The sequence below is a fragment of the Aptenodytes forsteri genome, unplaced genomic scaffold (genome assembly GCF_000699145.1).
Source record: "Aptenodytes forsteri isolate BGI_AS27 unplaced genomic scaffold, ASM69914v1 Scaffold84, whole genome shotgun sequence".
Taxonomy (NCBI): domain Eukaryota; kingdom Metazoa; phylum Chordata; class Aves; order Sphenisciformes; family Spheniscidae; genus Aptenodytes; species Aptenodytes forsteri.
In genome coordinates, this window is record NW_008795492.1 from 1305600 (window position 1) to 1317507 (window position 11908).

At 34.4% G+C, this 11908-nt stretch overlaps 1 protein-coding gene across 1 annotated transcript in view; it reads left to right on the plus strand.

The window, feature by feature from the left end:
- SMG1 (SMG1, nonsense mediated mRNA decay associated PI3K related kinase) overlaps positions 1-11908 on the plus strand; it is a 59988-nt gene that overhangs the window by 18713 nt on the left and 29367 nt on the right. The window contains exons 11-25 of the mRNA XM_019472671.1: positions 204-305; positions 759-1028; positions 1606-1736; positions 2463-2624; positions 3104-3222; positions 3987-4074; positions 4160-4261; positions 4725-4865; positions 5162-5361; positions 5650-5846; positions 6528-6695; positions 7518-7672; positions 8756-8901; positions 9584-9785; positions 11636-11745. Of these exons, the coding sequence (XP_019328216.1) occupies positions 204-305; positions 759-1028; positions 1606-1736; positions 2463-2624; positions 3104-3222; positions 3987-4074; positions 4160-4261; positions 4725-4865; positions 5162-5361; positions 5650-5846; positions 6528-6695; positions 7518-7672; positions 8756-8901; positions 9584-9785; positions 11636-11745 (2293 nt within the window). The remainder of the gene's footprint in view (positions 1-203; positions 306-758; positions 1029-1605; positions 1737-2462; positions 2625-3103; positions 3223-3986; positions 4075-4159; positions 4262-4724; positions 4866-5161; positions 5362-5649; positions 5847-6527; positions 6696-7517; positions 7673-8755; positions 8902-9583; positions 9786-11635; positions 11746-11908) is intronic.

Consider the following 11908-nt stretch of genomic DNA (forward strand, 5'->3'; position numbering starts at 1 on the left):
AGCTATGCTGTTAAAGCCTGAAAATAATGAATTCTCTGAATGTGAATTTGGGAAAGTAAATACAAAATACTTGCATTGCTTTGAAGCTGTTTTTCCTAGATACAGTGTCTACAAGCTAGAAAAATGGTATTTTAATTAACTACCTGTATTAATTTTTATTAGAAAAGATTAAAGATATTTATCACTTTGTTTTTTATCCCCAGATTGTTGAACAAATAAATACAAAACTACCATCGTCATTTGTAGAGAAATTATTTATACCAGAGTCTAAACTACTTGTTCTTCGTTACCATAAGGAGAAAGAGGTAAGAGTAAGTGACTTCTACAGGTGTATTACAACAGCCTTCATGCATTTCGTACAATATATTTATTAAGCTGTAAAACTTTGTTCATCTTAAATATTTTTTTTTTAATCTAACTATGTATCTATGAAACTTCTGAAAAGGCAGATGTAGCTAGTTCTTGGTTTTGGCATTTAGATTTGATAAGGAATGGGTAAGTTCTCCATCATATGAGATAGAGAAGTCCTGAGTTGATGTGGCTTTCATACTCAGTGTGTTATGTGGATGATCCAGAAAGTAATTAATAGATTCTATAAGTAAGTAGTACTTAATTACAGAAAACTGAAGATACGTATGTGTATCAGACTAGGCTATTCGTAGATAAAGAAGCATAATTTTAAATTCTACGTTGGTGATTAATATATTTTCTGATTTCATGCTAATCACTTATTACTGTAATTATTTTACATTCTCAAGGTTGTTGCAGCAGCCCATGCTGTATACCAAGCTGTATTGAGCCTGAAGAACATTCCTGTTTTGGAAACTGCTTACAGGTTGATTCTAGGAGAAATGACCTGTGCTCTAAATAGTCTTCTCTATAGTTTACATCTTCCTGAGGCCTGTTCTGAAATCCAGCATGACTCTTTCAAGAAGCATATATTCAATGTGGATAATGCAAAGTTTGTTGTTATATTTGACCTCAGTGCTCTGAGTACTATTGGAAATGCTAAAAACTCATTAATTGGGGTGAGTAAAAACTCTACAGATAAAGTTTGTGCAATAAGTGTAAAACCACTTTTTTTTTTACTTAAAATATACCATAATGTATTTCATCAGTAATGCACATATGTATAATTAAAATGATCATATTTGTTTCCTAACTTTGTTATAGAAAAACTTCTGGTATTAAAACAACTTAGGGGAAACAGAATGGGTGGATTGTATCTCTAGTTGGTGCATGATGAAAAGCAGTTTCTAGGGAAGAGCATCTTACCAGTGTTATTCAGGGATTGATTCTAAGATCATCATAGTAATTCTTCTTTGAAAATCGAGACAGATAAAAGCAGCTTTAGTGTGTCCTCTGGTAGTGTATCGGCCATGTGAAAACACTTCTTCCAGATCTTTTCAAATAAAAACACAAACTGCTTTTAACAGGTTGTTTAAAAAGGGGAAAGAAAATAGTTACAATTAAGGTCAGAAAATTAAGAGTTAAATTATTTCCCTTGGGAAGAAGCAAAGCACAATAATTAATGGTGTGGAAACTACACTTAAAAATAGATCTTATTTATTATGTTTCTTTGCTTATGTTGCAATTGTTTTGTAGATGTGGGCCCTTTCGCCGACTGTGTTTGCACTGCTGAGTAAAAATCTGATGATTGTTCATGGTGACATAGCAGTTCATTTTCCTGCTGTCCAGTATGCAGTACTCTATACATTATATTCACACTGTTCCAGGTATGAAGATTAATAATTCATCAGTATTTTAAGAGCACTAGGATGGACTGATCTGAATAGAATGTATTGTTGGAGGGATGAATTTAAATAGGCTATTACAATTAAGCTTTTGTCCAAACTTCCCTAATCAGTTTTTACGTTCATTAACTGCAGGGAGTCTGTATCTCAGCCACGAAAGCATATCCTGGCTTAAAATTTTGCATTTTATTCAAAGGCAGATTAGAAGTCTTGTGTTTGAATAGAGATAACTGAGGGAGAACTCTACTGAAAGTAAATAAGGAAAGATTGTTTACTATTTTGCTTACTGTGAGATCTAGGAGAGGTAATGAAATGTAAACAACAGATTTAAACACGTTTTGGACCTTATTACTACAAAATGTTGTCGAAGTAAGGGAATACATTAGTTCAACTGTTACTCTGTACATTTCTTGGTTTTGGTGATTTTTTCACTAAGCATTTGATACCCGCCACAGTTGAAACCAGGTTACTGGGCTGCATGGACTGATGTAAAATTGTAGCTTTGCTCTTTGAGGCCAGGGATCCAAAATACTTGGGCTTTGACATAACGTGGTTACTGTGTGGGTGTACGCTAACTTTTGCTGCTGGGTTTTTTGGTTGGTTTTTGTTTGGGGGGGGTTGTTGTTTTTCCCCCCTCCTGTATACTTTAAGGAAGTATCCCTAATCTTGGAGTGGTTTTATATTTTATGATTTTTCTTGCCTTTTCAGGCATGACCATTTCATATCCAGTAGCCTCAGTTCTTCCTCTCCCTCTCTGTTTGACGGAGCAGTTATAAGTACTGTAACCACAGCAACAAAAAAACATTTCTCAATCATACTAAACCTTTTGGGGCTACTGCTTAAGAAGGATAACCTTAGTCAAGATACCAGGTAACTAACATTTTCTTATTAATCGGGAGACTTTTTTTTTCCCCAGTAGAATGCCTTAATTCAGAAACCAGGATAACTTTCATCTGTAAAACCTGGGGTAAATTTAGCCGGTCAAATATTTGGGTTGGTTTTTTTAAACATTAATAATGAAATACCTGTGGAAAAAGTAGTTGCTCATTTTTATGCATGAAAACTAGAAAAATTGAAACCATCGTAAGTTCTATACAGTAAAAGGAGAACTATCAAATTTTACTGAAAAAAAAATTTTTGCTCACTGAAAGTACCCTTTTACAATTGTTACAATCCTGTATTACCAAAATGCTGTGAAAGTTAGGGACGTTTTTAATGTTATGAAACCTGTTGTTTAAAAGATAGGAGTTATGGTATAATACTCGTCTGTAATGTGAAGTAGTTTAAGTTATATTGAAAGATGTCTTTCTGTAACTGTAGAGAGTGACTAATACTTCTGTTTTTTGAAGGAAACTACTTATGACGTGGGCTTTGGAAGTGGCTGGTTTGATGAAAAAATCAGAAACATACGCACCGTTATTTTCTCTCCCATCTTTTCATAAGTTTTGTAAAGGACTTTTAGCAAACAGTAAGATACGCATATTTTTACTTATTAACTGTCTTTTATGTGGCATAATTAAGTACATAAGTGACCTTGTCATATACCACTGATAGCTGTAACTGTACTTGTTGCTTCATTTACTTTTAGGGATGCTTCCGGTTTGTATTGCGCAAAAACTTACTCTCCTTCTATAATTTTTCTCAAATGGCTCCCTACCTATTACTTATGCAAACAATTAATTTTCTTAAAATAATAATTCATGATTGTGAAATTGATCTACAAAAAATGTCAGTGATGTGCCAAATCTTACTTGTAAGACTGCATTTTATTTTATCAAAAGCAGTGGAGCCATTCCATAATGTGATGTATTGTTTTGGATTTCAAAACCTGGAAATAGAAATATGGGAACAAATGCTTTTAGTAGCATAATACTAGCAAGAGCAGTAACTTCCCAAGGCCAGGAGTTACTAACTTTACCTTAGTATTTTCTTACTGAAGTATATTGTGTATAATGCCAATGTATGGAGACCATAGAAGGATTAATGTCAGCCGTCAGAAAAGGCCTGTAAGTAACATGTAGCACAAGTAACTTTTTCTTACTATGCATTTACTTGTTATAGTAAAACCAGTCAACGAAATCAAAAGAAAAGTATTGCTTGAAGCCTGTGTCTCCTTCTACCAGCTATGCTGTAAAAATGTCTTTAGATGTTCTACCACAACGAGAGTAATGCATAAGTGATCTAATTCTAGCAAGAATAACTTTTTTTTTGTCTTTCAACTCCTTAATTCAGCCCTTCTGGAAGATGTGAACATTTGTCTTCAAGCATGTAGTAGCCTCCATGCCCTGTCTTCCTCCCTCCCAGATGACCTTTTACAAAGGTACTTGCACAGAATTCTGTATATTATTTGAATTATGTTGTTAATGGAAATGTTATCACCTTTTTTTTCCTTTTTGGTGATGCAGGTGTGTTGATGTGTGTCGTGTTCAACTAGTACATAGTGGTGCTCGTGTAAGACAAACTTTTGGAAAACTTCTGAAGTCAATTCCTTTAGATGTCGTGTTGAGGTAAGTTGTTCAGATTAACTTCAATATAGAGAATGGTTTAGTTTTCTTTCTTCAATGACATTTATCTGAAAAATAATGCCAGTCGAATGTCATCATACTGTCTTAATTTCAGATCAAAAAGCATGGAAGTGTCTTGCTATCTCTTCTACTTTGTTACAGGTTTAAGAACAGTCGGTAGTACACAAAGTAATTAACAAATTTCATAAACTATGCAGCACTTCTTGCAGCAAATATGAATACTTTTAAGGTCCATGTTATCCAGAGCTTCAGCAATACTATGTCCTGCAACTTGTCTCAAAGACCTGACGTCTTAAAGCACTTTGTCTTAATACCAGAGAGTATACTTATTTCCAGTCATTGTGCATAAATATACGTGTGTGTGTGTAACTTTTTTGCACAACTTTTTTGATTTATTCAAGTACATTATAGCATGGGTTGGTTTTTTCCCCCCCTCTTCCTGCAGTAACCGCACCCACACAGAAATACAAGAAATTTCTTTGGCTATAAGAAGTCATATGAGCAAAGCTCCAAGTAACACATTCCACCCACAGGATTTCTCTGATGTCATTAGCTTTATTTTGTATGGAAACTCTCACCGAACTGGGTAAGAACTTTTAAAACTGAAATTCATGGATGTTGAATTTATAGTAAACAATTCCAAGCTATATTTAGTTTCAAATTTGTAATTATCTTTACATTGCTTTACCTTCAATAATTTTTTTTACACTTCTCTATTTATAAAATCTTCAAATACACACCTTTTTGCATATTTGCCTATGTATGTTGCTGCTTGGAAATAATCCTATGAGAGATTTGTTTGAGACAATAGGGAGCTGAAGTGTGTACAATATAAACTCGTTAACACATGAACTGTGTTAATGTACTGATGTTTTCTTTCAGGAAGGATAATTGGTTAGAAAGATTATTCTATAGCTGTCAAAGACTAGATAAGAGAGATCAGCCAACCATCCCTCGTAATCTGTTGAAGACTGATGCAGTCCTGTGGCAATGGGCTGTTTGGGAAGCAGCTCAGTTTACCGTTCTTTCGAAGTTACGAACTCCTCTGGGTAGAGCCCAAGATACATTTCAAACAATTGAAGGTAATGTAAAAAAAAAATAGTTTATTTTCATGGGATTTTTTTTTTTGTAAGATTGTGCAGCTAAGAACTTCATGTCCAAGGCAAGAAGCACAATGGCTTTATTTTTCAGTGATATAGATTTTTAGCATGGTTTTTGTCAGACACATCAAGAAATGCAATGGCAGAAGAGCAGTTGCATAATTACTGTTAACTTTTGAGAGATTTTACTTTAGCATTGCTATCCCTTGACACATTTAAACAAAATACTGTCTGTTAACTTTTTTTCCCATGTTTTGGTAAAATGTATAGGTATTATTAGGAGTCTTGCAGCCCATACATTAAACCCTGACCAAGATGTTAGCCAATGGACTACTGCAGACAATGATGAAGGACACAGTAGCAACCAGCTTAGGCTTGTTCTCCTTCTGCAGTATCTGGAGAACTTGGAAAAATTGATGTACAATGCTTATGAAGGATGTGCCAATGCCCTCACCTCTCCACCCAAGGTTTGTCTGTCTTACAGTGCTGATGTTACTTGAAACAGCCTATTGAATGAACATGTTTTCAGGGTTGTTCAGGTCTTAATCGTGGAACTTCAGAAGAACTTCTCAAACAAAGTTTGAGACTCTTAATTTGTCTGGCTTTGACTTTGGCTTGTTCCTAGAGAACATGTGAAAACATGTATAGTGGTACAAATCAAGCAAGTCTGTAGTACCTCTAATTTGTAGCAGTCACTTCTTTGTAGGTTGTCAGCAATCCCGTTATAAAGTAACACAATTACTTGAGGCTTTAAATTGCTTTTTGAGGAATATAATAATTATTTATAAACAACATACCCTTTTGTGTAGTTCTAACTGCAAAACATTCTTCACTGTTGAAATAAGCTGTTTAATTACCAGACTTTGACATGACAGTAATATATAATTTATAGTCAGTTCATGTCAAGATTTTTAGCTTGCCAGTATGTCTGGCCAGTTGCGTGCTATGTGTGATTTCAGACCATCTTGCATTAATAAAATTAAAGATGCAGAATTTTACCCCGTTTCTTCATCTCTCAACTGAAAACTCAACTGGAGAAAAGAAACCTGTCCTGACCTTGATTGTTATAAATATTAAGTACTTAATGTAACTATTTTGATTCATACAGGAGAGCGGTATTGTAAAACTTATCTTTTCTGTCTTTAAAGGTTATCAGGACATTCTTTTATACTAATCGTCAGACATGCCAAGATTGGCTAACACGGATTAGACTTTCCATCATGAGAGTTGGATTGCTGGCTGGCCAGCCTGCTGTGACAGTCAGGCATGGTTTTGATTTACTCACAGAAATGAAAACTAATAATAGTATCTCTCAGGTACTCTCTTTTCAAACTCTGTAGACTACTGCAAAGATATTCCCACAATATTCTACAAGAACTAAGCTAAGGCAATCGCTAGCTATTAAACCAACTGGTTTGTAAAAGATTGTGTTTTTAAAGCCACATTTTAAACTCATACTTCTGTATTGACAGACTTTTGTGGTTAAGTGATACTGTTGGTTTGGAGTTTAGGGTGTTCTGTATGCATGTGGCCAAACACTATACGTAAATGAATGCTATAGTTTGTTCACAGTTTGAATTGAGCAATTTCTTTTTAAGCAGAAGATTCTGCTTAAACCTTATGAAAGGTCTTTGCTTACTTGTGGGTAGGAGCAGGAGAGGGATGTGTCATGAGGGTATCCTTCCTCTATAGGTAACTAGCAGGTAAGTGCAGGGTGGTGGGATGGGTGGATGAAGTGGTTAAGCCTTAACCCAAAGGTTAAGCCTTTTTAAAAAGGTTGAATAGTTTCTTCAGTACATGACTTGATTTGCTTAAATATTTTAACAAAGGAGGTTTGATAGATATTTATTACTTCCTGCTTCTTTATGAATTCTCATGCTTGTATAGGTATAGACCATCACATAGTGATTGCTAACTGTTGACATTCAGGCTGTGGATTCACAGCATATACTCTTCCCTTAGCTCCCCTGCTTTTCCGAAATGTAATGCATGGACAGTGTAATGGATGGACATGCAGAGCACTTCATTTGTAGATGTGTATAATGAAATACTGCTTTACTATTTCCAAGTATTTAACCATGTCTATAGCTCTTATTTTATGTGAGATTTGTTAAATAAAGCTTTTGGTTTGGTTTTAGGGAAATGAATTGGAAGTGACAATTATGATGCTGGTTGAAGCATTATGTGAGCTTCACTGTCCTGAAGCTATTCAGGGTATCGCTGTCTGGTCTTCTGCTGTAGTTGGGAAGAGCCTTGCCTGGATCAATTCTGTAGCTCAACAAGCAGAAGGGCGGTAAGTTTTCTCAGATAACTTGGACACATTTTCCTTCTTATGCATAGTTCTGCTTCTGAATCTTTTAAACTGTGGCGTGAATCAAGGCTACTGATCTAATTTCCATGTCAGTTAAAGTCATTGTGTCTTTCAGAGATACCTAATGCATCCAGCATTTTTAGATATTTTAACTTTTAGTTTTAACTAAATTACCAGGGTTTAAATATAAATGATGTACCTAAGGTGTTTTTTCTTAGTTTTTCATACACAGCGATACTATTTTCATATTGTATTTAATTTTCCATTGCAAAATATTATTAATTTAAATATTTTCTAATGAAGTTTCTGACCAACGGCGTGATCTGATTACCTGCCACAGTTTGCCAAGAGAGGGACTCCGAGGGAGATGCTTTGCAGTTTTAGTTCAGCTTTGAAAAAGTGGCTTCTACGTCTATTGAAGTAGAATCTTTGGCTGCAGATACAAATAAGTGGGTCAATGTTCCAGATAGGGTATGCCTTCATTTTGGTGTTTTCATCCCCTTAAAGGAATGCATCCTTTCTTCTATATGAAATAAAAAAGGGATACCTTTCATTATTTACCTGCCATGTAAAAAACCCCAAACAAAACAAAAAAATGATGTTTTTATATTTATAACTGTCTTTTTCCCATTTTTGTAAGATTTCTTAAAATAATGTGCAGCTTTGTAATACGCAGAAGTTTCTCAGAAACATCAAGTTTAAGGTGTGAATTGTTGCCCTAGACCCGGTTTTACAATCCTCTACTAAATGATATGTAGTTAATCAGTATTTGGCTTTACTCATTCAGGTAAAAAGTGTGACAGTCAAATATAAAACTCATTTATCTCCTTCAATCTGTACTTGGTTTAAAGTTGGCATTAAAACCTGAATGGAAAAGCTTTTACACTGTTATAACCTGGAAATTCAGCTGGTAAACTTGTATTCTATGTTAACCCCTTTCTTTTGCTGAAGGTGACACGTGAACTTTTTGAGTATTGTGGTAAAGAAATGTTTAAAATATAGTCTATTTACCAAAAAAGAAAACTGCTTCTGTAAAATGCTGACTAAGATATTAAACCATTTAAGGTTTGAAAAAGCAACTGCGGAATACCAGGAGCACCTGTGCTCCATGACAGGAGTGGATTGCTGCATAACAGGCTTTGACAAAACTGTTCTGAAGTTGGCCAATTCAAACAGTGTGAATAATGCCAGCCCAAAGCATTCCTTGAATGGTCAGTATTTATTGTTTTCTTTTTAAGAGAAATACAATTTTATAACTGTATGTACATAAAATCAGAACATTCAGTGATATAGCCATGGTAATGATACTGTCCAATTCTTAAATCTGAAAACCTGTTTCTGTCTGCAGTTAAACTGAACCGCTTAATGCCATTGAAACCAATATTATGTGTAGGTATGAGGGTTTGCAGTACTGAGGTCTAGCTGAATGAAACTAAAAATAATAGGTAAAATGTTTTGTAACTTACTAATTTAATTCTACATTATTTTAGATCATCATGACTTAAGGCTTAGTATTTATGACATAATTGTATCATAAATGCACTAGTTACTCAGAGATTTTTAACTACTGAGACTTTGTTTCAGTATTCTGTTTCATCTTTGAAAAGGGACCTCCTTTGTTCCTAATTTAGTTCCTCTGTTTTCCTGTCTTGATGCTTCTTTACAGATATGGACTAAATTTTTCCAAAACCTCCTTTGAAAATGTTCTATTAAAAAAAAAGTATAAGTGGAAGAAGAATACTGTAAATGTTGTGTAACTATTTGATTTTTTTAAATTAAGTGTTTTTCTTGACAAAAGACATAGAAATTACATTTGAGTAATAGAATTGCTATTTAAAAATATAGAAGCATAAATGTATATTTAAGTATACATACTATTTTTTTGTTTCCCAGGAGAAACTAGAAAAACTGTTCTGACTAAGCCAAGTGACTCTTCACCTGAAGTTATAAACTACTTGGGTAACAAGGCATGTGAATGTTACATTTCCATTGCTGACTGGTCTGCTGTTCAGGAGTGGCAAAATATGGTCCATGACTTGAAGAAAAGCAATAGTAATACCTCAATCAATCTGAAAGCAGATTTTAACTACATGAAGTAAAGATATAATTAATTTATTCAACAGTACCTTAGAGTTCAGTGTCTTAGAACTGAAATATTAAAGTTTTCATGGATTTTAGAAACTGGATGTCATTGAAGTAGAGGTGTGATAAGAAGAAAGTTGTGTTCTTGGGAGGGGGAAGACTTGGCCATGATATTTCCTAGCCATACAGATAAGTAAAGAGGTAACATCATTCTAAATAGTTACTGTGGCTTTCTGACTGCTGAGGTTTCTTAGTATTCAAGAAAAACATCTTCTCATTGAAAGTAAAAGATAGCAAATTTATTCTACTTCTATTGGCAGAAGATGCATCTTTTCACACAACTTAAATAATAGTAAAAAATAACATGCCTGTCAGTGATACAGTTCTTAAATATTTTAATTCATTAATGTGAAAAGTGTATTAAGGAGGTGGTCTTGGCTGCTTAAATTATTATTTTTTTTTAAATGGAATTTAGAATTGTAGTTTGTGCATTTATTTCCTAACCCTTGATATTTGTCTAGTTCATGAAAACGTATTTGTGACATTGAAATAGTCCTTCAAGGTTTAAGAGTCCTTTCTGTTTCATTTGACAACTTGATTACTTTCCATCCCTGTACTATTGCAGTAAACATCGTAAAATCCTTTTGGCTGAAATTTTTTGACTTGAAAATAAAAGCATAGAAGGAAGCTTTGAAATAAGAAGGAAGCTTTGAAATAAGATCTTGCAGGTCTGAAAAGGTGACTACTTCTGTCAGAGAAAGTGGTGATCCTTTTACTTAACTGCAGTAACTCAGAGTGTGCAGTTAATCCATTAGGAGAGTGAGTCCTTGTCATGGATGTGAAAATGTGTCATTTCTGAATGGTCGTGTTTTTGTAAACTAAACCCACTGTACTTCTGATAAACATCATGAGTGCTTGCTGTACTGTTGCAGAGGTCTGGTTGTTTTGGCTGGTTTGAGTTAGTTTTCATCCAGATAATTACTGGAGGTAAGATACTATACCATCAGAAAAATCCTGTAAAGAGCTCCTGAGGATGCACAGCACTCTTGACTCTTCTGCTCCTGAGCAGGCTGAGAAGAGACTCACTGTAGTAATGAGGATCGAAATAATTCAGCAGAAAGGGGAGTTTTCACATGCTGAACGTATTTTTTTTTTTCTTTTCTAATGCAGATACTTAGATAATTACTTCTTCAGTGGATAGTAACAAGAATATTGAACCTTGGAGTCTTCTGTATTCTGAGCCATCAAGCCTCTTAACCTTTCAGTGCCTTTTCTTGTGTACTTCTGTAAAAGTCTATAATGCACAAATTGTTTCCTAATATAGAACAATGGAGGGGAAAAAAAAGTTAAATTTGTTGCTTCAGGCTGTTAAGCGATATAAATTTTTATAATCTATGACCTGCACAATATTCCAGTATTTCTGGAATTTTGGTTTCACGTAAACTGAAGAGTTGAAACCATGGCCTCATGAAACTCTGCCCCAAAACCTACTTTTCTGTGCATGGGGGGGGGGGAAGTTTTGGGGCTTGCTTTGTTTGTTTTTAAACTCTTCCAAAGTCAACTTTTTTCTTCCTGACTATGGTGGAAGAGTATTATATATTATGTGATGATAATATGAAAAGCTTCGTAGCTGGAGAGATTTTTTTTTTTTCCTTTCACTTTGATAATGAATTTATCCATTTGGTACAGTACTATTGCCTTTATTGATCTATGTGAAAATTAGGATTTTTGCTTAGAATTACTCATGAGTGTTCTGTAGGGTTTTGAGTTATGCTTGAGTCTTTCTTTTTTGCTGTGTAAGATATTTAGCAACTGGAATGAAGTAAGAAATGTGAGAATAAAACTATAAACATTGAATTGCAGATCTTTGAGCAGCTTTGAGTCTGGACAACTTACTGAATGCACTGAACAACAAGAATTATTACCAGGAGAAAATATCAACCTACTTGCAGGGGGATCCAAAGAAAAAATAGGTATAAATGCATAAGTTAACATTACTTCAAATACAAAAGTAAATATTTCTTCATGTAGCTGTCTCTATAAATGACAAACTGAAACTTCTGAATGCAGTTTGCTGTGTTCAGTGGACTGACCATAACCTTTATGAATCAAGCTTCAAAATGATTGGCAGTGGTC